This window comes from Dendropsophus ebraccatus, chromosome 6 (assembly GCF_027789765.1).
Source record: "Dendropsophus ebraccatus isolate aDenEbr1 chromosome 6, aDenEbr1.pat, whole genome shotgun sequence".
Taxonomy (NCBI): Eukaryota; Metazoa; Chordata; class Amphibia; order Anura; family Hylidae; genus Dendropsophus; species Dendropsophus ebraccatus.
Genome location: NC_091459.1, coordinates 247,501 through 270,000, shown reverse-complemented (window position 1 = coordinate 270,000; position 22,500 = coordinate 247,501). Strand labels below are relative to the sequence as shown.

Here is a 22,500-nt window from a genome sequence, read left to right as displayed (position 1 = left end):
CACCAATAATTTCAGGGCATGTTTTTTTTTCAAGCTCCCATTGAATTCAATGTGATTCTCCAAGACTAATTGTTTTTTAGTGCAGTCTATTTTTAACATTCCCTATTGAAATCAATGAGACATGGAAATCACGAGGGCTGAGGAGATTTAAGGGGTTGGCCACTTATATTAATGGCAACCATTGTAATATGGGCCTCTCTCTGCAATGTTCTCTATGGTTATGTTGTCATTACGTTTTTTTCCTCTCCGTTTCTCAAAAATAAAAAACGATGGACATTATCTCACTGTTTGGCCGACGGTCAGTGCAATGACGGCCATTGGTCCATTATTCTAGGTCAGGAAGACTGGTTGTCCTTTGTCTTTAATTTAAAAAGTCCATTGAATTTAATAGTAAAAACAGTGAAAGGACGGTGAAAAAAGAAAACCTGTATGTAAACAACTAAAATATAATGTCCGTCTGAAAAGAATTGTCCAAACGCAAGACAGTGGCGGGCACAGCATATAATAATAGTATATATACATATACACAGCATATAATAATAGTATATATACATATACACAGCATATAATAATAGTATATATATATATACATATACACAGCATATAATAATAGTATATATACATATACACAGCATATAATAATAGTATATATACATATACACAGCATATAATAATAGTATATATACATATACACAGCATATAATAATAGTATATATACATATACACAGCATATAATAATATTATATATATATACATATACACAGCATATAATAATAGTATATATACATATACACAGCATATAATAATAGTATATATACATATACACAGCATATAATAATAGTATATATACATATACACAGCATATAATAATAGTATATATACATATACACAGCATATAATAATAGTATATATACATATACACAGCATATAATAATAGTATATATATATACATATACACAGCATATAATAATAGTATATATATATACATATACACAGCATATAATAATAGTATATATACATATACACAGCATATAATAATAGTATATATATATATACATATACACAGCATATAATAGTATATATACATATACACAGCATATAATAGTATATATACATATACACAGCATATAATAGTGTATATACATATACACAGCATATAATAATAGTATATATACATATACACAGCATATAATAATAGTATATATATATACATATACACAGCATATAATAATAGTATATATACATATACACAGCATATAATAATAGTGTATATACATATACACAGCATATAATAATAGTGTATATACATATACACAGCATATAATAATAGTGTATATACATATACACAGCATATAATAATAGTGTATATACATATACACAGCATATAATAATAGTGTATATACATATACACAGCATATAATAATAGTGTATATACATATACACAGCATATAATAATAGTGTATATACATATACACAGCATATAATAATAGTGTATATACATATACACAGCATATAATAATAGTGTATATACATATACACAGCATATAATAATAGTGTATATACATATACACAGCATATAATAATAGTGTATATACATATACACAGCATATAATAATAGTATATATACATATACACAGCATATAATAATAGTATATATACATATACACAGCATATAATAATAGTATATATACATATACACAGCATATAATAATAGTATATATACATATACACAGCATATAATAATAGTGTATATACATATACACAGCATATAATAATAGTATATATACATATACACAGCATATAATAATAGTATATATACATATACACAGCATATAATAATAGTATATATACATATACACAGCATATAATAATAGTATATATACATATACACAGCATATAATAATAGTATATATACATATACACAGCATATAATAATAGTATATATACATATACATATACACAGCATAGTACACTAGAGGTGCAAACAGCAAGTCCACAACAATCAAGAACAAAAAGAAGAAAAAGCGACTACTGTGGGCTATACAGGGAAACTGCACACTCAAAAAACCCTAAGCAAATCTACAAATCTTTATTAATGAACTAACATCAAAACAAAGTTAAAAAATTAAAAAAGGGGCCAGAAAACGGCCACCATAGAGAAACAAGTAATGTACCAGGAAGGGTTAATAATATAAATTCACTGAGCACAAGACATCCAGTCAGTTATTAGAGATGAGCGAGTAGCACTCCATCAAGTAGGTATTGGATGGAATACTACGCTATTCAAAATACTCATTTTCGATCGAGCATCCGACCAAATACGCAGTAAAAATTAGTTTCCCCTCCCACCTTCCCTGGCGCCATAATAATGCAGGGGGGGGGGGGGGGGTGAGAGGCCCCAGGAGCATCGCGAGAAGAGCGTCTACAGTCATTGGCTGCTTACTCATGTGACCTCCAGAGTATAAGAACTTGGCATTTCTTGTTTGTCTTCAGATGCCATCTTGGACCTAGACAGGGAGAGTATGTGGAGCAGGGAGAGTATGTGGAGCAGGGAGAGTATGTGGAGCAGGGAGAGTTAGGTTGCAGCGGATTTTAGCCAGGAGGGACCCCCAAAAGCTCTTTTTAGGGCTACAACTATTTACAGGACAGCAAAGTGAATATGCACGTTACAAGCTCCATGCTGTATAAACAAGCTGTAGGCAGGAGGGACTGGAAAAGCCCTACAACACAGCACAACACAGGATATAGCTGCTTCCATAATAGTGCAGAGACGGCCTAGCACTGCAGCAGATCATATAGTGACACAGAGCTTGCAGATTAGAGTTCTGCTGTGTTTGTTGCTCTGACAGATTGAAAAAAAAACAAAAACTATATTCTCACGTATCACATATTGCTGTACCTAAGTTGAAAACATAGGCATAGCTACCATAAAGGCAGGGTAGGCAGCTGCTATGGGGCCCAGGGATACACAGGGAAGATAAGATCCAACCTGTGTCCTTCTGCTTAACCCCTCATGTACTGCTGTGTGTAAGTGACCCAAAGTTCATTTACATACTGCAACATAAAAATGGCTTAATAAGCAGAAGACAAGGCGATCTCTGCTTCATTGGTCTGATAACCCCTGACTTTTCTAAGGGGTCAGGGGTTATCAGTGCACTAGCCATCTCCTTCTCTTCTGCTTTTAACCCTTTTTTGTGCTGCAGCATGTAAGTGAGGTTTATGTCACACACTTTAGTACATAAGGGGTTAATCAGAAGGTAGTCTGCTTCTGCATCTATGTATATAACCATGAGGCTCCTAATGGGCCCTTATAGTTAAATGCAGTGGACTGAAAGAGCAAGCAGCGATTGGCTCTCTGCTCTGCCACAAGAGACTTTATTCTTTGGCCACATAACCAAGTGTATATATTGCGACATATTGGGAAAAAAATTCTATATTGTCACGTATCAGTTGAAAACACCTACTTTTTCTGCCAAAATTGGCACTTGCTGGAATTCCACATATTATGTGGTGTCCAGGGTGTGTGAGCACCCGAGAGCTTTGATGGAGTAACAGCTTCAAAACCCACATGTGCATCCAACTCAGCTCCCTCAGTTTGCCAACTATGAGTGGCCATGGATGGCAGACATATGCAATGTCTTACGCATATGTGAAGAGTCAGCTGCGATGACGCCATAGTCAGCGTAACCATCCCACTTCTATGCATTATGAAAGAATCCATCATTGCCATAAGGGAGAACGGCTTGTGCACAGAGGAGGCCAGGATAGGAGGAGACTTCATAGAGCTATACAGACAGACTACACTCCTGTCAGCTTCTCAGCGCCAACTGCAGGAGGAAGAGGAGGATGTGGAGGAGGCTGTCAGCTACACTTGCAAGGGTAGCAGTGAAGTTGAATGCATCTCATTGGTTCAGTGCAGATGTGGTGAAAAGGAGGCGGAGGAAGAAGACAAAATGGAAAGTGATCCGGTGGGGGCAGTGAAGTGATGCTGATTCACAGTCTGAAACACATGGCTGACTTCATGTCGGGCTGCTTTTCCCAGAACAAACGCATTGTCCACATAATAGAAATCAATCCACGACCCCTAGTATAAAGATAAGGTCTCTTATGCTGGTAGAGAGGAGCAGACGATTGCTGGAATGCCAGAAGGAACTGCTGCAGAGCATAATGGAAATCTTCCCACCTACCATCGCTGGTGGCAGAGAGGAGAGTTCCTCCCAGAGTCTGAAAACATCCATTAGGTCCGCAGCCACCAGGGGAATACTCTTCAAAGTGTGGGACATGTTCATGGCACCCCCTCAGGAAACTTCCATCACTGCGGAGCCTGTTGTGAGCAGGAGGAAAAAGTATCAGCGAATGTTGCGGCAGTACGTGGCCAACCGTAACCCTGTCCTTCCTGATCCCTCTGGGCCCTACACTTATTGGGTGTCTAAACTGGACAAGTGGGTGGAACTGTCCCTCTACATCTTGGAGGTGCTGGCCTGGTGTGCGCCAGTGTTCTCTCAGAGAGGGTATTCAGCACACCCGGGCAGCATTATCACCAATAAGCGCAGCCGCCTGTCAACTGAAGTGCAAACAGGCTGACGCTTATTAAAATTAACAGCCACTGGACTGAGCCAGAGTTTGCTTCTCCACTGATGTAAAGTAGCAAAACATGAAGTGCCATGTCTGCTGAAGCTCCTTTCCTCCTCCTCAACCACCGTATAAATGGGCCATTTTGAAAAATGTTTAAAGGTGTGACCACAACAGACACACACATTTTTAGAGGGCTTATCTCAAGGGCCATCAATAGAATTTTTTCCAGGGGCTCACCTCAAGGGCCTATAAAGTGGGAATTATATCTTACCGATAATTCATTTTTCAGGAGTCCATCAAGACAGCACCACCTGGAGATTGATCCCATTAGTCCTAATAGGAACAGGAAGCACAGAGAAGTTAAAATAGGCCCCTCCCCGGGCAAGCCTCAGTGTTTTATAAATTACTATCCACATAGCCAACAATACAACAAAAAAGGGCGGGCAATAATCGGGTGCTGTCATGATGGACTCCTGAAAAATGAATTATCGGTAAGATATAATTCCCACTTTTCAATACGTCCAGTCATGACAGCACCACCTGGAGATATACCAGATTACCTTATTTAGGGAGGGACCACAGCATGTAGCACTTTACGTCCAAACGCTAAGTCTTGAGACGATGCTACATTGAGCTTGTAGTGACGAAAGAAGGTATGTGGTGTCGCCCACGTTGCCGCTCGACATATCTGCTCCAACGATGCTGATGACTTCTCAGCCCCGGAGACCGATATTGCTCTAGTAGAATGAGCTCTCAAATTTTCCGGTACTTCTTTGCCTGCTAATTTATAGGCTTCAGCAATTGTAGATTTCATCCATCTAGCAATGGAAGCCTTGGATGCCTTTTTCCCTTTGTTAGGCCCTTGAAATTGTAAAAGAAGGTTCGAGTCTACTCTCCATTCTTTGGTGGCTTGTAAATAGGCAATTACAGATCTGCGTACGTCCAGGGTATGGAAGGTCCTTTCCTTCGCATTTTTTGGCGAATCACAAAAAGAAGGTAAGATTATGTCCTGTGATCGATGAAAGTTAGTGACAACTTTCGGAAGAAAAGAAGGATCGAGTTTAAGGATGATTCTGTCATCTAAGACTGTAAGGTAAGGTTCCTGGGAAGAAAGAACCTGTATCTCACAAACCCGCCTTGCTGATGTAATCGCAATTAAGAAAGTCGTCTTCAGTGAGATATGTTTTATGGACGCTTCTTCCAGAGGTTCGTAAGGTTTTTGTGTGAGACTTTGCAGTACCAGGTTTAAATCCCAAGGTGGTGCTAGGTTTGATATTTTAGGTTTCATTCTGCTTACTGCTTTAAAAAACCTCCTAACCCACCTGTGATCTGCGATGGGAGTGTCAAAAAAACAGCCTAGCGCTGCCACCTGAACTTTAAGGGTACTGAGTGCAAGTCCTTTGACTAGGCCGTCCTGCAAAAAATCCAAAATTTGTGGAAAATTAAGATTCATTAGGTCAGGTGGGTTATCTCCACACCAGGAAGAAAACTTTCTCCAGTATTTAAGGTATATGGAGCAAGTTACTTCTTTCTTACTCTTCAGCATCGTGTCAATTACCTTGGATGAGAGTCCTTTGTTGGCAAGGTAGGACTTCTCAACAGCCATGCTGACAGATGTAGTTGTTGTAGACCCGGTAGTCTTAGAGGGCCCTGGAGAAGGAGATCGTCTCTTAGAGGAAGGCGGAATGGACCCTCTAGACGAAGATGCTGAAGAAGAGAGAACCAGCTTCTTTTTGGCCACAGGGGGGCCACGAATATCACTCGAGACTGACCTGACAGTATTTTTTGTAGCACCCTTGCTACCAGAGGAAGTGGAGGGAATGCATACGCTAGGTTGAATGTCCACCGTTGGTTTAAGGCATCCACTGCTTCTGGCATATCTTTGGGATTTAACGAGAAGAACTTTTTCACTTTTGTGTTTTTCCGGGTGGCGAACAGGTCCACTTCTGGAACCCCCCACTTTGAGATCAGGGTCTGGAATACTTCTGGGTTTAGGCTCCACTCCCCGGGATGTATCTCTTGGCGGCTTAGGAAGTCGGCTACGGTGTTTTGAGAGCCTTTGAGGTGAACTGCGGACAAGGATGCTAGATGGAGTTCTGCCCAGACGAAGATCTTTCCCGCTAGAAACTGAAGAGGTCTGTATCTGGTCCCCCCTTGGTGATTTATGAAGACTACTGTCGTGGCGTTGTCGGAGTAAACTTTTACATGTTGTTGACGCAGATGATCTTTTGCTGCTTTTAACGCTTTGTACACCGCCTTTAACTCGCGGAAGTTGGACGAGTTCTGTCAAGTCAGTTCTCCCCATTTTCCTTGAAACGGGAGGTCTTGAATGTGGGCTCCCCAGCCCCACCTGCTTGCGTCCGTTGTCAGAGCTACTATCTGTTGAGGGAACCATAGACAACCTTTGTTTAGATTTGTTTCTTGACACCACCACTTTAGCGACCTCTTTACCTGTGGTGACACTGACATCTTCTTGTCTAGGGACAGTGGAGACCGGTCCCATACTCTTAGTATTTGTGATTGAAGAGTTCTGGAATGGCTTTGACACCAGGGAACGGCCTGCATGCAAGACACCATGGAGCCTAGAAGAGACATCGCTTCTCGGATTGTGACTGACCTTTTCCTTGCAAACGGCTTGAATTTTTCCTGGAGTGAGACGACTTTTGCTGGAGGGAGACGACTTTTGCTGGAGGGAGGAAGGTCATCTGCCGTTCTGTGTCCAGAATCATCCCTAGGAATTTTTTTGAATGGGATGGGACGAGATCAGATTTTTCCACATTGATGATCCAGCCTAGGGTTTGGAGACAAGAGATAGTTAAATTGATGTCTTTTACTAGTTGGTCCCTTGTGTGGGATATCAACAGTAGATCGTCCAGGTATGGAATGATTATGACCCCTTTTAGTCTGAGATGTGCCACCACCTCTACCATTATTTTTGTAAATATTCGAGGTGCTGTTGCTATCCCGAAAGGCAGAACTGGTAGTGAAGTGTTTGTAGGTTGTGGACTATGGCAAATCTCAGGTACTTTTGGTGGGGTTCGTATATTGGCACATCAAAATACGCGTCCTTTAGGTCCAAGGTGGCTAACCATGCTCCCTTGGGAATTAGAGGAATCGCCGTTTTTTAAAGTCTCCATTTTGAACCTTTTGTATGCGATAGCCTGGTTCAAAGGTTTTAAATGGATTATGGTCCTGAAGGATCCGTTCGGTTTCTGAATCAGAAACAATCTGGAATAGTGTCCTTGTTTTTCCTCTATTTGAGGAACTGGTATGACCGCCTGAAGATCTATCAGATCCAGGATACCATTCCAGAGCTGACTGTTCAACTTTTCCGAGGCTAGAGAGGTAATACAATATTTTTGTGGAGGGGAGTCGGAAAAATCTATTCTGTAACCTCTCTCGATGGTGTTTAAAATGTATGGATTTTTTGTAATGTTTTCCCATTGGTGGTAGTAATGGGAAAGTCTCCCCCCCCCACAGGGATGGCATCACTGTTTCTTATCGGAGGATCTGGGATTGAGTAAGAACTCTCTCCCTTTTCCTCCTTTGGGGTAGCTCCACCTACCGGTTTTACCTTTACCCCTGTAAGATCTGCTCTGGTTTTGCGAGTAGGGACGAAAATTTCCTTTCTTCTTAGGAACGCTGTCCTTAGGAAAATCCTTTTTCTTGTCCGCTGCCTGTTGAAGGATAGTATCCAGGACCGAGCCGAAAACCTGGGTACCTTCGCAAGGAATAGCACAAAGTTTAGTCTTTGAAAGGTTATCCCCTTGCCAACTTTTTAACCATAGAGCTCTCCTAGAGGAGTTGGTTAAAGCTGCAGCCTTGGCTGCAAACCGGACTGACTCAGCTGAAATATCCACCAGGTAGGCCGTAGCTAACTTAAGCATGGGAACAGAGAAGAGCAAATCTTCTCTGGGGGTCTTATCTTCAATACGTTTTTCTAATTCTTCCAACCAAAGAAAAAGGGACCTGGCCACTGTATTGGCAGCAATATTAGGATTTATTGCGGCAGCTGAGGCATCCCAGGATCTGCGCAATAGACTGTCCATCTTACGGTCAATAGAATCCTTTAATTGGGAAGCATCCTCAAAGGGGAGGGATGTCTTTTTAACAACCTTAGCGACCTGGATGTCTATTTTTGGAGATTCAAGCCATAGCTTAGTGTCTTCTTCTTCGAAGGGGAACCTAGACCTGAATTCTTTGGGGATAAATAATCTTTTTTCTGGATCTTTCCATTCGTCCAAGATCATATTTTTGATACTTTCATGGACGGGAAAGGTACGTTTCCTTTTAGGTCTAAGGCCTGCAAACATAGCATCTTGTTTGGTAATTTGTTCTTCTATGTCCATAATGTCCATAGCCTTCCTCACAGCATTAAGTAAAATGTCTGTATCTTCGAGTGAAAAATAAAACTTTTTTGCCTCTTCAACCGGAGGATCCCGAGTCTGCTGCGAAGATCCTTCCACACTAACCACCGCAGACTCGACATCCTCAGAATCAGAGTCCGATATAATGATGCGCCTAGCTCTTTTGGCAGGGGGCTCAGATATAGGTATAGGTGTGGGTTGATTAGTCAGGGCTGCTGAGACAGAGGATCTAACTTCCTCGTTGATGGCCTCTTTTAGTTGCTGTATTAAGGAGGGGGACTCCTGTTGAACCACTCTGGCAGTGCAGGATCTGCAGAGGGGTTTATCATAGCCGTCAGACAGTTTGATGTTACACATGGGACATCTCCTTGTTATAAGCTTGTGCTTTCCATGGGGGTCCTTGTCTCCCTAAAGGGGATAGAGAAGGACCCAGTAAGCTTATATATATTAAAAAGTAAATGAACCCCCCCCAGGGGACAGGTACTCACTGGGCTACCAGAGGACTCATGCTCCGCAGAGTCCTTCCATGCTGACAAGCGATAAACAAGTGAGCCAAGCTTACCTAAATAACAGACCCCAGATCAGCTGGTTGAATGTGGTGCCAACGAGCACATCCCCGCCCTCCTCATCCTCTCTACGCTTCCGATGGGCGCCGCCATCTTGGGGGAGGAGCTTCCAGTCCCAGCATTCCATGCGGCCACGTGCGCGTGACGTCGCCGGGACCGGAAGAGACCAGGGGAAACACCATGTGCGCCCGAAGACTGGCTGCAGCGTCCATGCTGCACCCCTGCTGCTTAAACTCCTGGAGCGCGGCAGCGGGGTATTTTCGGGACCGGAAGGCAGCAAGGACGTCCACGATCCGGTGCAGGAGAGTAGACGGGGGACCCCGGAGGACCAGCCCGGCCTGCCTGGCAAGTATACACTGATCCAGTCTGCCAGCCCCCTGGACCAGGAGAGTAACAACTCCGTGCTAGTCCTGATAGGAACAGGAAAACACTGAGGCTTGCCCGGGGAGGGGCCTATTTTAACTTCTCTGTGCTTCCTGTTCCTATTAGGACTAATGGGATCAATCTCCAGGTGGTGCTGTCATGACTGGACGTATTAAAAAATAATCTTTGTAGGGCTCACCACAAGGGCCTAAAAATTAATCTTTGTTGGGTTCAGCTCAAGGATCTTTAAAATGTTTGTTGGGCTCAACTCAATCAATTAAAAAGTAATGTTTGTTGGGTTCACCAAAACGCCAATTTAAAACTCCATTTTGGAGGGCTCAACTTGTCAATGTTTTTTGGTATTGATAATTTTGGTGCCTTCTGCCTTCCCTGGATGCTGTACTTGACAACTGGGTCTTGAAGGTAGAGGAAGTATCCTGGTTTGCAGGGCTGCCACACTTGCCCTCTCTTAGATAGTTGTTAAAAGATCAAAAAGTGTGATCATTTGAATTCCAGGGCCTCTTAAGAATTGTATTGTTATTACTATCTCCAATAATTAGGCTCTTATGCACAATTGCATCAAGGTGTGGGTCACAAATTTGGCATTTCACCTTTAAATCAAAGTCTTGCTAATTTAGGAGGATACTTGTGTTGTCCATCTCATACCATTTTATTTCTGGATACAAACTTGGGGTGTCTTCTGACTTCCTTGGATTTTGTAGATGTTTCAAAGGCAGAAGCCGACAGGTCAGTAGAGACCACTCTATCAGCTGTTTTTTTAATCTTTAATTTTAAATTAAATCAAATTCAATTAAGATTTAACTTTTAGATTTTTTTTATACCGCACTTGCCCTCTCTTAGATACTCTAAAAGGATTTTAAGTGCGAACATTCAAATTCCAGGGTCTCTTAGGAAGACTGCATTGTTACCAGTTCTCCTGTAACTCCCAGGATTTTTGGAGGGCTCTTCTCACTCAAGGGCCCCAATTAAAATTTTTACATGGTTTTCATGAGAACCGCACCCCTTTATGTGTAGAACGTGTCTGACCACATCTCTCTCTCACACACACAATGACAGTTAGCAGTGAGTGCGTTTCGATTCACCCCCCCATCTATAGTTGTCATAGGCAACGTGATTTAAAGGGGTGAAGGAAAAAATTATATATATATGTTATACAGGTAATATCACATTATACAATAAATAAATTAAAAACAATACAAACAGTGACTTGCTCGCGAAAGCGTACAGACTAGGATGACTGGGGGTTACACAAGAGGCAGCAAGTGCTTTATTTGCCAATGTTCCAGTCATTGTACATAAGTCTGGCTGCTGCGTCCACGATAGACTGGAGAGGGGAAGAGCGATTAGTAGGGAGTTACAGTCTGAGCGGTGTCAATGGTGAGAGATGGGCGGATTCTAGAGATGTTTTTGAGATGTAGATGACAGGAGCTGCAAGAGCTTGAATATAGGGAATAAAATTTAGATCTGAGTCTAGCATAACCCCCAGACATCAAGGTTGATGCTCAGGAGTGATTTTGTCCATGCTAATGTAGAGGAAAGGTGGTTTCCTGGTGTTTTTTTCCAGTTTACATAGAGGTTATATTGTGTTTGGAGTGTATTGTTGAGAAGCTGTCATATTGGTGTAATACTGCGACGTTGGCGTGTTAGATGCAGCCAGACATGCTTCCCCTGCTGTCCCTGCTGCATCCAGAGGTTTGTGCATCAGTTTCTGAGATGTCATTGATGACTTGGTGACCTCCAAGTGGTCAACTTTAGGTTTCCAAGTCACAATCATTTTTTCCTCATAGACTTTAATGTGGTTTGATATTCAAATGAATAGTCAAACATTGCGGTTTGCTCGATGTCCCCATTACCTTCATGTCATCTGCCGTTATGTCCCTATACCTTCATGCCGTCTGCTCAATGTCCCCATTACCTTCATGTCATCTGCCGTTATGTCCCTATACCTTCATGCCGTCTGCTCAATGTCCCCATTACCTTCATGCCGTCTGCCGTTATGTCCCTATACCTTCATGCCGTCTGCTCGATGTCCCCATTACCTTCATGCCGTCTGCCGTTATGTCCCCATTACCTTCATGCCGTCTGCCATTATGTCCCCATTACCTTCATGCCGTCTGCCGTTATGTCCCCATTACCTTCATGTCGTCTGCAGTTATGTCCCTATACCTTCATGCCGTCTGCTCGATGTCCCCATTACCTTCATGCCGTCTGCTCGATGTCCCCATTACCTTCATTCCGTCTGCCGTTATGTCCCTATACCTTCATGCCGTCTGCTCGATGTCCCCATAACCTTCATGCCGTCTGCTCGATGTCCCCATTACCTTCATGCCGTCTGCTCGATGTCCCCATAACCTTCATGCCGTCTGCTCGATGTCCCCATTACCTTCATGTCGTCTGCCGTTATGTCCCTATACCTTCATGTCGTCTGCTCGATGTCCCCATAACCTTCATGCCGTCTGCCGTTATGTCCCCATTACCTTCATCAGGAGTTGTCATGATCATTATTGTGACAACCGCCCAGACAACGTCCGTCATTTTATGCACTGTGTGCATTGGACGTCTGTCATTCCATTGACTTCAATGCATTGCACTGAAGTCAAATAAATCGCAGCAAAAACATAAGTCTTTTTAAACAGAAAAAAATGGATGCCTGTTCTGTTTTTTGAACATTGTGTAAATGTAGCGTGACAATAAAGCTTTACCCCCTGATCATCATCGTGTGCCGGCTCTCCTCTTTCATAACATGGTTGCATGTTGAAGAGCATGCGGCAAACACATAGGACAGAGAACAGGTGAGGGCACATTGGACAAAGCAGAGCGACATTACATGGGCAAGGCTTTGAATAGCCAAACCGTAGCTGGCCCCAAGGCAGGCAGGGGACTCAATAGGAGAAATCGAGGAGAAAAATATGCACAGAGTCAACATTGAGGGGCTGAGCTATCATCTATCTATGTATCTATCTCTATCCCCCACCTTTAAAGCCGGCTGACATAACCAAAGCAATGCAAAGACCCAGAACCATACATGATGCGCAGTTTTACACAGGATCACCAATGTTGTCCTGCAGGTATAATGCACTATTACTCCGTTAATTTAAACCCATTAAGGTTCACCTTACTCTTTAATGGAGATCTGTGTCACTTACTACATTAAAGGAGAAGTTCACCCGAAAATTTTTTAATATGTTATTACTTATGGAAAGTTAGACAGATTTCTAATGTACATTAATTAATGGAAATGCACATATAGGGCTATTTCCTTTAATTTAGTAGATCATGGAGACTTCAATTTCTCAGAAATTCGGTGACGTCACGAATCAGGGTGTAATTACAATGGAGTGTCCAGCAGGGGGCGCACTATATATAGAAGTCAATGAGTACTGCTGGACACTCCATTGGAATTAAAATGGATGTGTATGTAAATGTAATATACAGTATGTTTTTGATTGAATACATTTATGGAATACTTTGGGGAGCAAGTGTCCTTGCTCCCCAAAGTATTCCATAAATGTATTCAATCAGTACATTTGGTGGGCACCCAGCAGGGAGGGAGAGGTGCCTATGCACCTACCTCCCCCCTCCCTCCATGCTCGGTGATGCTGCTGCCACATATACACAGTCATAGTATGAGCAGAGGATGGGGGAGTAGTACCTCTGCTATCCCTATTACGCCGCCGCACAGCTGCTCATCACAAGGGCTTCAGCATGCCCCCTCCCCCGCTCCCCCTCCTCCCAGCTCATAATTTCTAACTATCCCGCCGCTCACCGCTCCCACATACTGCCTCCTGATCCGCACTGCATGCCATCCGGGGACAGGAAGCACTGGGAGCGCCGTGCTCCCTGCGGGGTGGGGGTGCTTCCTGTCCTCAGCCGGCATGCAGTGCGAACCGGTAGGCGGTATGTGGGAGCAGAGAGCGATGGCGGCGGCGGGATAGTTAGAAATTGTTAGCTGGGAGGAGGGGGAGCGGAGGAGAGCGGCGGGATAGTTAGAAATTGTTAGCTGGGAGGAGGGGTAGCGGCGGAGGGGGCATGCTGAAGCCCTTGTGATGAGCAGCTGTGCGGCGGGGGTGTAATAGGGATAGCACAGGTACTACCCCCCCATCCTCTGCTCATACTATGAGCAGAGGATGGGAGGAGTAGTACTGTGTATATGTGGCAAGAGCAGCACCTAGCAAGGAGGGAGGTAAATACATAGGCACCTCTCTCCCTCCCTGCTCGGTGCCCACCAAATGTACTGATTGAATACATTTATGGAATACTTAGGGGAGCAAGGACACTTATGTATATTACTTATGTATATTACATTTACATACACATCCATTGTAATGCCAATGGAGTGTCCAGCAGGGGCGCACTACATATAGAAGTCAATGGTACTTCAATGGTACTCCATTACACTCTGGTTCGTGACGTCACCCAATTTCTGAGAAATTGAAGTCTCCATGATCTACAAAATTAAGGGAAATAGCAGTATATGTGCATATGTACCATAATTAATGTACATTAGGAATTTGTCTAAGTTTCCATAAGTAATAACATATTAAAAAATCATTTTGGCCGGAGTTGTCCTTTAATGTCTCCACGTATAAGACACTTGTATCCGGCAATCCTGCTAGCAAGAATTTTGACTTACCAATAAATCACTTTCATGAGTCCATCGTGACAGCATCACATGGAGCATGTTACCCTTGACCTAACAGGAACAGGAAATACAGAGAGAGTTAAAAGGGCACCTCCCCTATCCTTAGCAGGGGTATTATAATGAAACTATACAGGATCAAACACCATAATAGGGAGGGAAATCTAAGGGTGCTCTCATGATGGACTCATGAAAAGTAAATTATCGGTAAGTCATAATTCTTGCTTTACACATCGTCCACATTACAGCACCACATGGAGACATACCAAATTAGATGCTCAGGGAGGGACCATCATTTGCAGGATCTTTCTCCCGAAAGCAAAGTCTTGGAAAGTGCCAATGTCCAGCCGATAGTGCCTAAAAAAGGTGAGTGGCGAGGACCAAGTAGCTGCTTTGCAGATCTTTCCAAGGAGACGACTGATTTGGCTGCCCAGGAGATTGCGGTAGCTCTAGTGGAATGAGATTTTAACCCAGATGTCTTTTCCCATAGCAGAGTAGGATTCGCATATAGCTGACTTGATCCATCTTGCTACAGATGTTTTTGAAGCGTTTTTTCACCCTTTTTAGGGCCTTGAAACTGAAGAAAAAGTTTCTCATCTTTTCTCCCCTGGCTAGTATCTTCTAAGTATCGAAAAATGGTGGGTCCTACATCAAACCTATGGAAGGCTTCTTCCTTCTCAGTTTTTGGATATGCTCAAAAGGAAGGCAATATAATGTGCTGTGATCTATGAAAGTTTGTCACAACCTTCCGAAGAAAATTAGGATTTTATTTGAAAACAATTCTTTCTTCCATGATAGTACAGTATGGCTGAACAGAAGACAAAGCTTGTATTTTTCCCACTCTTCTAGCTGGAGTGATGGCTATAAGAAATATAAGGTTAGAAGTCTTAGCAAAAGTTCTTCAATGGGTTCAAAGACGTTATCAGAAAGTCCCAGAAGAACAGTGTTCAAGTTGTTTATTTTGGGTTTCATCCTGGAAACAGCCGTAAAAAACCTCCTGACCCATTGATGGTCAGCAATCTTTGTGTCATAAATGCACCCTAAGGGTACAAACACACGCAGCAGATACGCAGCAGATACGATACTGTGTTCAGTTCTTTAGATCTAATCTGCTGCGTATCTCCTGCTATCTGCTGTGTATCGCAGCAGTAAATACGCAGCGTATATGCCGTGTGTGTTTGTACCCTAAGGCAGAGACTTGTACCTTAACCCCTTAAGGTCAAAGCCAATTTTCATTTTTGCACTTTTGCTTTTTCCACTTTATGTTTAAAAGTCCATAGCACTTGCATTTTTTCACCTAGAAACCCATATGAGCCCTTATTTTTTGCAAAACCAATTGCAATTGGAATTTGTTTTGATTTCGGGGAGTTTTGCATTTACGCCGTTCGCCCTATGGTAAAACTGTCTTGTTATATATATGTTCCTCAAGTCGTTACGATTACAGCGATATATAACATGTATAACTTATATTGTATCTGATGAAAGAAATTCACACCATAGTTACCAAATATACATCCCTTACAATCGCTCTATTCCCGGCTTATAGCGCTTTTATCCTTTGGTCTATGGGGCTGTGTCAGGTGTCAGTTTTTGCGCCATGATGTGATCTTTCTATCGGTACCTTGATTGCGCATATATGACTTTTTGATCGCTTTTTATTACATTTTTTTCTGGATTTGATGCGACCAAAAATGCGCAATTTTGCACTTTGGAATTTTTTTGCGCTGACGCCGTTTACCGTGCGAGATCAGGAATGTGATTAATTAATAGTTTGGGCGATTACGCGCGCGGCGATAGCAAACATGTTTATTTATTTGAAATGGGAAAAAGTATGGGTCCGGCACTCCAAAAATAAATTAAAAATTATAAATTTTATTGATCCATGTTAAAAAACAGCAGAGCAACCTGTGCTGTGTGGCCCAGTGGATTGACGCGTTTCGCGCATGCGCGCTTAGTCATTATGACTAAGCGCGCATGCGCGAAACGCGTCAATCCACTGGGCCACACAGCACAGGTTGCTCTGCTGTTTTTTAACATTAATAAAATTTATAATTTTTAATTTATTTTTGGAGTGCCGGACCCATACTTTTTCCCATTTCATTTGTCTACTGACGGCTAGCCACCGCCCGGAACCGTGCACCCTCTCAAATGCATTGAAGTCCCAATAATACAACACCAAGGTGAGCTGATTTCCATTTTTTCACTTTTTCAATGTTTATTTATTTATTTATATTTATAAAATGGGAAAAGGGGGTGATTTGGACTTTTATTAGGGGAGAGGATTTTTTATTAATAAAAAAACATTTTTACTTTTATTTTACTTAACTAGAAGTCCCCCTGGGGGGCTCCTATATACACAGCACTGATCCCCCTGGGGGACTTGTATATACACAGCAATGATCCATCAGATCGGTGATAGATTGCTATGGCCTGCTGCAGGCCATAGCAATCTATTGCCAAGCCGGGATCAGCGTCATTGCCCGCGGAGATCCGTCCCACTAGACACCAGGGACAGGGAGAGCACAGCATCTAAGAGGCTTAATTAGCTGGCGCTGCAACGGGACCGCCTAATAGAGGAGCGCCGCCTAATAGAGGAGCTCCCCGGCTATACATTTCAGCTGGGAGCGGCGCCGTTCAGAGCACCATGAACTATCAGATACGTCATGGGTCGCCAAGGGGCTAAGAGTGCTTAAAGATAAACCCATTTCTAGTCCTTCCTGAAGGAAGTGTAGGATTCTTGGAATATCTGGATGTAGGATTTCAGGAGGAGAAGTACCACACCATGAACAGAATTTAAGTAGAGTATAAATTACTTTGGATGAGACACCCCGGCTGCAAGGACGGACTCTTCAAGAGCCAAGCAGTTAGATGAAGGATTTCCAGATGCGATTGACAAAGAAGTCCCTGCAATAGGAGATCTGGCTGAGAGGGAGAGGAAATGGCTCCTCCACTGCTAGTGATGATAGAAGGCAGAACCAACTTCTCTTTGTCCAATGAGGGGCTAGAAAGATGACTTTGGCGTTCCCAGAGCAAATCTTTTGCAAGGCCCTGAGGATGAGCGGGATGGGAGGGAAGGCATAGGCTAACTGGAAGTCCTAGGTTTGTTGAAGAGCATCCAGGAAGGATTGCTTTGCAACTTCAGTAAACTGAAAACACCTATACTCCCACCCTCAGAACCAAATACAAAGAAACATACAAAAATATAATACGATATCAAATTTTATTAACACAAAAATCCATAAGTTTAAAAACACCCATAAAAAAATCGGGGGGACTAGGTACCGACAGAGCCAGGGCAAATGGGGCAATATAATGCATGTAAGGATATCATGGTATAAATGAGTAAATATGTAGGGTCTGTTTCCACCACTGCCTAGGTTAAGGTAAAGTGCAAATGCAATGAGGGAAATAGTGTATATTCTAGGGTTGTCTAGAAAATTGTAGGTGTATTCTTTGCAACTTCAGTAGTCTGCAATTTTGTTGTTGATCCCTTTCAGGTGAACTGCTGAGATAGACATCATTCTTTTCTCTCCCCAAGAGAAGATTTTGGTGGAGAGCATCTGAAGAGGCTTGCATGTCGTGCCTCCTTGGTGTCGCAGATAAGCTACCTGTTGGAGTAGGGGACTGGATGAACAAAAGAGAGGTGCAGCCCTGACGCTAATACCCACCCCTCTGTCCCTGCCTATTTGCCTCAACTGCCCTAGAAGGCAGCGGACAACTGGACAACAGTACCTTACTTGAATAAGTGAACACAGAACAAGACAAGACTACCCCAACAAATACCCCAATAGATCAGAAGTCAGAAGTCCGGGTCAAACACTCTAGTAATGCAATACAAAAACGTATCCAGAAGCAAAGTCAGAAGTCAAAATGCCAAGGAATAAATGAAGGAACAAGAAGCTAGGTCAAGATGGAAGTCAGGGTCTGAGGCTGGGTGAGGCAGGGTCAGGGTGGAGGATATTAATGGACCAGAAGTCCCAGCCCAGATCACATCATACAGCTGACTGGCAGTACCAGCTGTCAGTCAGCTGATTACAAATGGCTAACACCTAATGCCGATCAGTGTGGGTTGTTAAAGCCCCAGCTGCAGCTACATTAGAAGGAAGCGCCGCCGCGCCCCTAGCAACTGGCTGGGCCGGTCGCCAGGGCGCTATTGGCAAGGGGCCATTCACACACTCTGGTAGTGGTGTGGGCCAAGCGTGCAGGCCATTTCCTAACACCACCACTGTGGTGTTGTCCAAGTAGATCTTCACATTGTTGTTGATGAGAAGCGATTCTGCTGCTCTTAGGGCTTCCCAAACTGCTGCCAGTTCTCTGAAATTTGAGGACTGGGTTTCACATTAGTAGCTGCTATGTTTGGATTGAGAATGGCCGCAGAGGCCTCCCTAGACTTACGGAGAAGCCCTTCCATTTTTCTGTCCATTGCGTCCTTAAGCTGGGACGTGTCCTCAAAGGGCCGAGAGGTCTTCACAACTTTAGTGACCTGGACATCTACTTTTGGTATAGTTAGCCAGGCCTCAGGGTCCTTATTATCAAAGGGCATTCTATTTTTCATCTCTTTTGGAATAAATAGTCCAGGTTCCTTCCATTCCACCACAATTAAATCCTTATGGTTTTCTCTTTTTTGGTTTAAGACCACCAAACATAGACTCTTGGCCCATAAGGGGTTGCTCGGTATCATCCATGCCCATCACCTCCCTGATGGCTTTAATTAGAATGTCCGTATCTCCAGAAGAAATTTTTTTACGAGATGTGTGAGGAGATAACTCTCCTTCTCCTGAAGCCACATCCTCATGATCAGAATCAGAGCCAGAGGTTATATAAGCTCTGCGTTTCCTGGGGCGTGATTCGATTTTGGAGGTGGCAGGAACCTGAACAGCAGGAGATAAAGAGGCCATAGAGGATTGAATTTCATGGCGGATTAAAGTATGCAATTCATCTGAGATAGATACTTTAGGTTGTGGATCCAGTTTTGCTATGCATCCTTTACACAACTGTTTGGTATATGTATCGGACAGTTTAAGATTGCATCCCACACATCTCCTGCTTTTAGTTATCATGGATGATTCTCTGTCTCTCTAGGGGAGAAGAGAAGGGACAGGAATAGCCAGTGAACAGAGAACCAACAATATTATTATCACACAAAGTAGTACGTGAACTCTCATGGGTCAGTACTCACAGAGCCAGCGGTCAAGGACTCCGCAGCCTTCCCAGATGCATCAGATGGATCAATACTGACAGGGAGAGAGAGAGCGAGGAGAGGATCTTACTCCTTCTTAGGCTGCAGCTGGATCCAGGTTGGAATTTTGGCACCAATGGCGAAGCCACTTTCCCGGCATCCAGCCACTTCCAGGTTGCAGGGGAGGAGTTAGCATCGGCATGTGTGTGACATCACAGGCGCGACGCATGCACCGTCCAATGCGGCGTAGGAGCACACAGTGGTGCGTGCAGTCTGTGGCATTCTTCTACTTCCTGCATTAACCCATGTCGGGTGCAGCAAGGAAGCTGGGACTAGGAGACACCAAAGGAAATGCGACGCAGGCAGACACCATGGGAGGGCAGATCCAGACCGTCGCACCAACTGCACACGTCCCGGACCCATGACCTCCAGGATGACAGGTATTCCTCTTGATCCTGACAGTAACAGGAAAACACTGTTGAGGGATAACATCCTCCATGTGGTGATGCCATGCGGACGATGTGTAACTATAGCGTAGGATACAGATACTGAGGTATTTTAGGTATAAAACGCTAATCTTGCATCTAACAGCAATCAGATAAGATGCTTGTTTGAGCCCCATTAAACTTGGTTTGACCACTACCCCCCAGCACCCTATTATGGAGCACCTGTGGATATGGCCGCAGTTATCAAGCATGCAATTCCTGCTCCAGCATTACTCAAAGCAAATGGAAGTCTTCTCCCGACACGATCAATGGAGAGAAGGATAAGAATAGCTGCAGGTAATTCCACAACTGCCGAGATAAAGAAGTCAGTATAGAGACTCCCCGACACGATCCCCAGCCGCATTACTAGTCCCTGGTAGATGACTGCGCTTGTGAACCTGCAAGAAACCAAAACTTTTATTAGCAGCTAAACGGCTGAGCATTATTCAGCAAACAGTGTGCAATGAGATGATGGTTTTCTGAGATCGATATTAGATCAGTCCCAACTAATATAGGTAAAAATGGGGAGAACGTTCACAGAATGACTGGAGACAACTGCTTCCAGCCCTGCTCACTGTGTGGTGGGGGGTCCTGGTCAGTGTGTGGCGCCCGGGGGTGGGGGGGTGGGGGGTTGTCGGTCACTGTGTGGCGGGGGGTCCTGGTCAGTGTGTGGCGCCCGGGGGTGGGGGGTTGTCGGTCACTGTGTGGCGCCCGGGGGTGGGGGGTTGTCGGTCACTGTGTGGCGCCCGGGGGTGGGGGGTTGTTGGTCACTGTGTGGCGCCCGGGGGTGGGGGGTTGTCGGTCACTGTGTGGCGCCCGGGGGTGGGGGTTGTCGGTCACTGTGTGGCGGGGGGTCCTGGTCACTGTGTGGCGCCCGGGGGTGGGGGTTGTCGGTCACTGTGTGGCGGGGGGTCCTGGTCACTGTGTGGCGCCCGGGGGTGGGGGTTGTCGGTCACTGTGTGGCGGGGGGTCCTGGTCACTGTGTGGCGCCCGGGGGTGGGGGGTTGTCGGTCACTGTGTGGCGCCCGGGGGTGGGGTGTTGTCGGTCACTGTGTGGCGCCCGGGGGTGGGGGTTGTCGGTCACTGTGTGGCGGGGGGTCCTGGTCACTGTGTGGCGCCCGGGGGTGGGGGGTTGTCGGTCACTGTGTGGCGCCCGGGGGTGGGGTGTTGTCGGTCACTGTGTGGCGGGGGGTCCTGGTCACTGTGTGGCGCCCGGGGGTGGGGGGTTGTCGGTCACTGTGTGGCGCCCGGGGGTGGGGTGTTGTCGGTCACTGTGTGGCGGGGGGTCCTGGTCAGTGTGTGTCGGGGGGGGGGGGGAGGGGTGCCGATCACTGTGTGGCAGGGGGGTTACCAGTCACTGTGTGGCGGGGGGTCCGTGTCAGTGTGTGTGGGGGGGTTTACCGGTCACTGTGTGGCGGGGGGTCCGTGTCAGTGTGTGGCGGGGGGAGGGGTGACGGTCACTGTGTGGCAGGTGGGTTGCTGGTCACTGAGTAGCGGGGAGGCAGGGGTTTGCCGGTCAGTGTGGCGGGGGTGGTGGCGGTCACTGTGTGACAAGGGTGGGGGATGGTGGCAGGGCATTTGCTGGTCACTGTGTGGCGGGGGTGGTGGCGGTCACTGTGTGTAGCGGGGGACTAATCACAGCTGATTGGTGCAGGTGCCGCGTCTCCCATCCCATGTATAACTCCTTAATCTATATCGACCTTTTGACTGTGATTTGTGCCCGAGTATGTTTCCGAGCCTCCATCCTCCCTGCGGTGTAGCTCCTCTATACAGCCCCATAGACCTACAGGCCGCTGAGTGTCCTACTGGAGATAGGGACAGGAAGCTCCATCTCCTAACAGATAGTTCTACATGGCGGGGAGGACGGGCGCTGGGAAACATATTCTGATGCTAAATTCAAAATGGATATTAGAGAAATGACCGTCCTGCTTAGTGCGGCACTAAGACCTTCCCCCAGACTGTAGGTAGCCTCACAGGGCACTTAGTGAGTGTAGGACGCTTTGCCTAGCTAAGTGCCGCTGCTGGGGTAATGGGTGGGGTAAGTACACGGCTGCTCCAGAATCTATGTGACATGTCCCAAACCATTACAGACACACTCCATGTCCAGCTATAAGATCAACCCTGCAAATGGCAGGGCAACATTTTACAAGAAAGTTTAAAAACCTCATCTTACCAGGCAAACATGAGAATTATAGTGCACCTCCTCATTTGTGGTGTCCGGACTAAATCCATACACGCAGGATTAGCCACATCCTCATCTGGAACAGTTATCTGAAATACAGACAGATGGCATCTCATATAATAC

At 44.7% G+C, this 22,500-nt stretch overlaps 1 protein-coding gene across 3 annotated transcripts in view; it reads right to left on the bottom strand.

Moving 5' to 3' along the window:
* SLC22A3 (solute carrier family 22 member 3) overlaps window positions 1–22,500 on the bottom strand; it is a 205,728-nt gene that overhangs the window by 29,297 nt on the left and 153,931 nt on the right. For 2 of the 3 annotated variants that reach the window (XM_069974365.1, XM_069974367.1), the window contains exons 6-7: window positions 22,369–22,466; window positions 20,379–20,593 (exon numbers count right to left, since the gene is read on the bottom strand). In XM_069974365.1, coding sequence (XP_069830466.1) covers window positions 20,379–20,593; window positions 22,369–22,466 — 313 coding nt within the window. The remainder of the gene's footprint in view (window positions 1–20,378; window positions 20,594–22,368; window positions 22,467–22,500) is intronic. The other variant, XM_069974366.1, reaches the window with a different exon arrangement.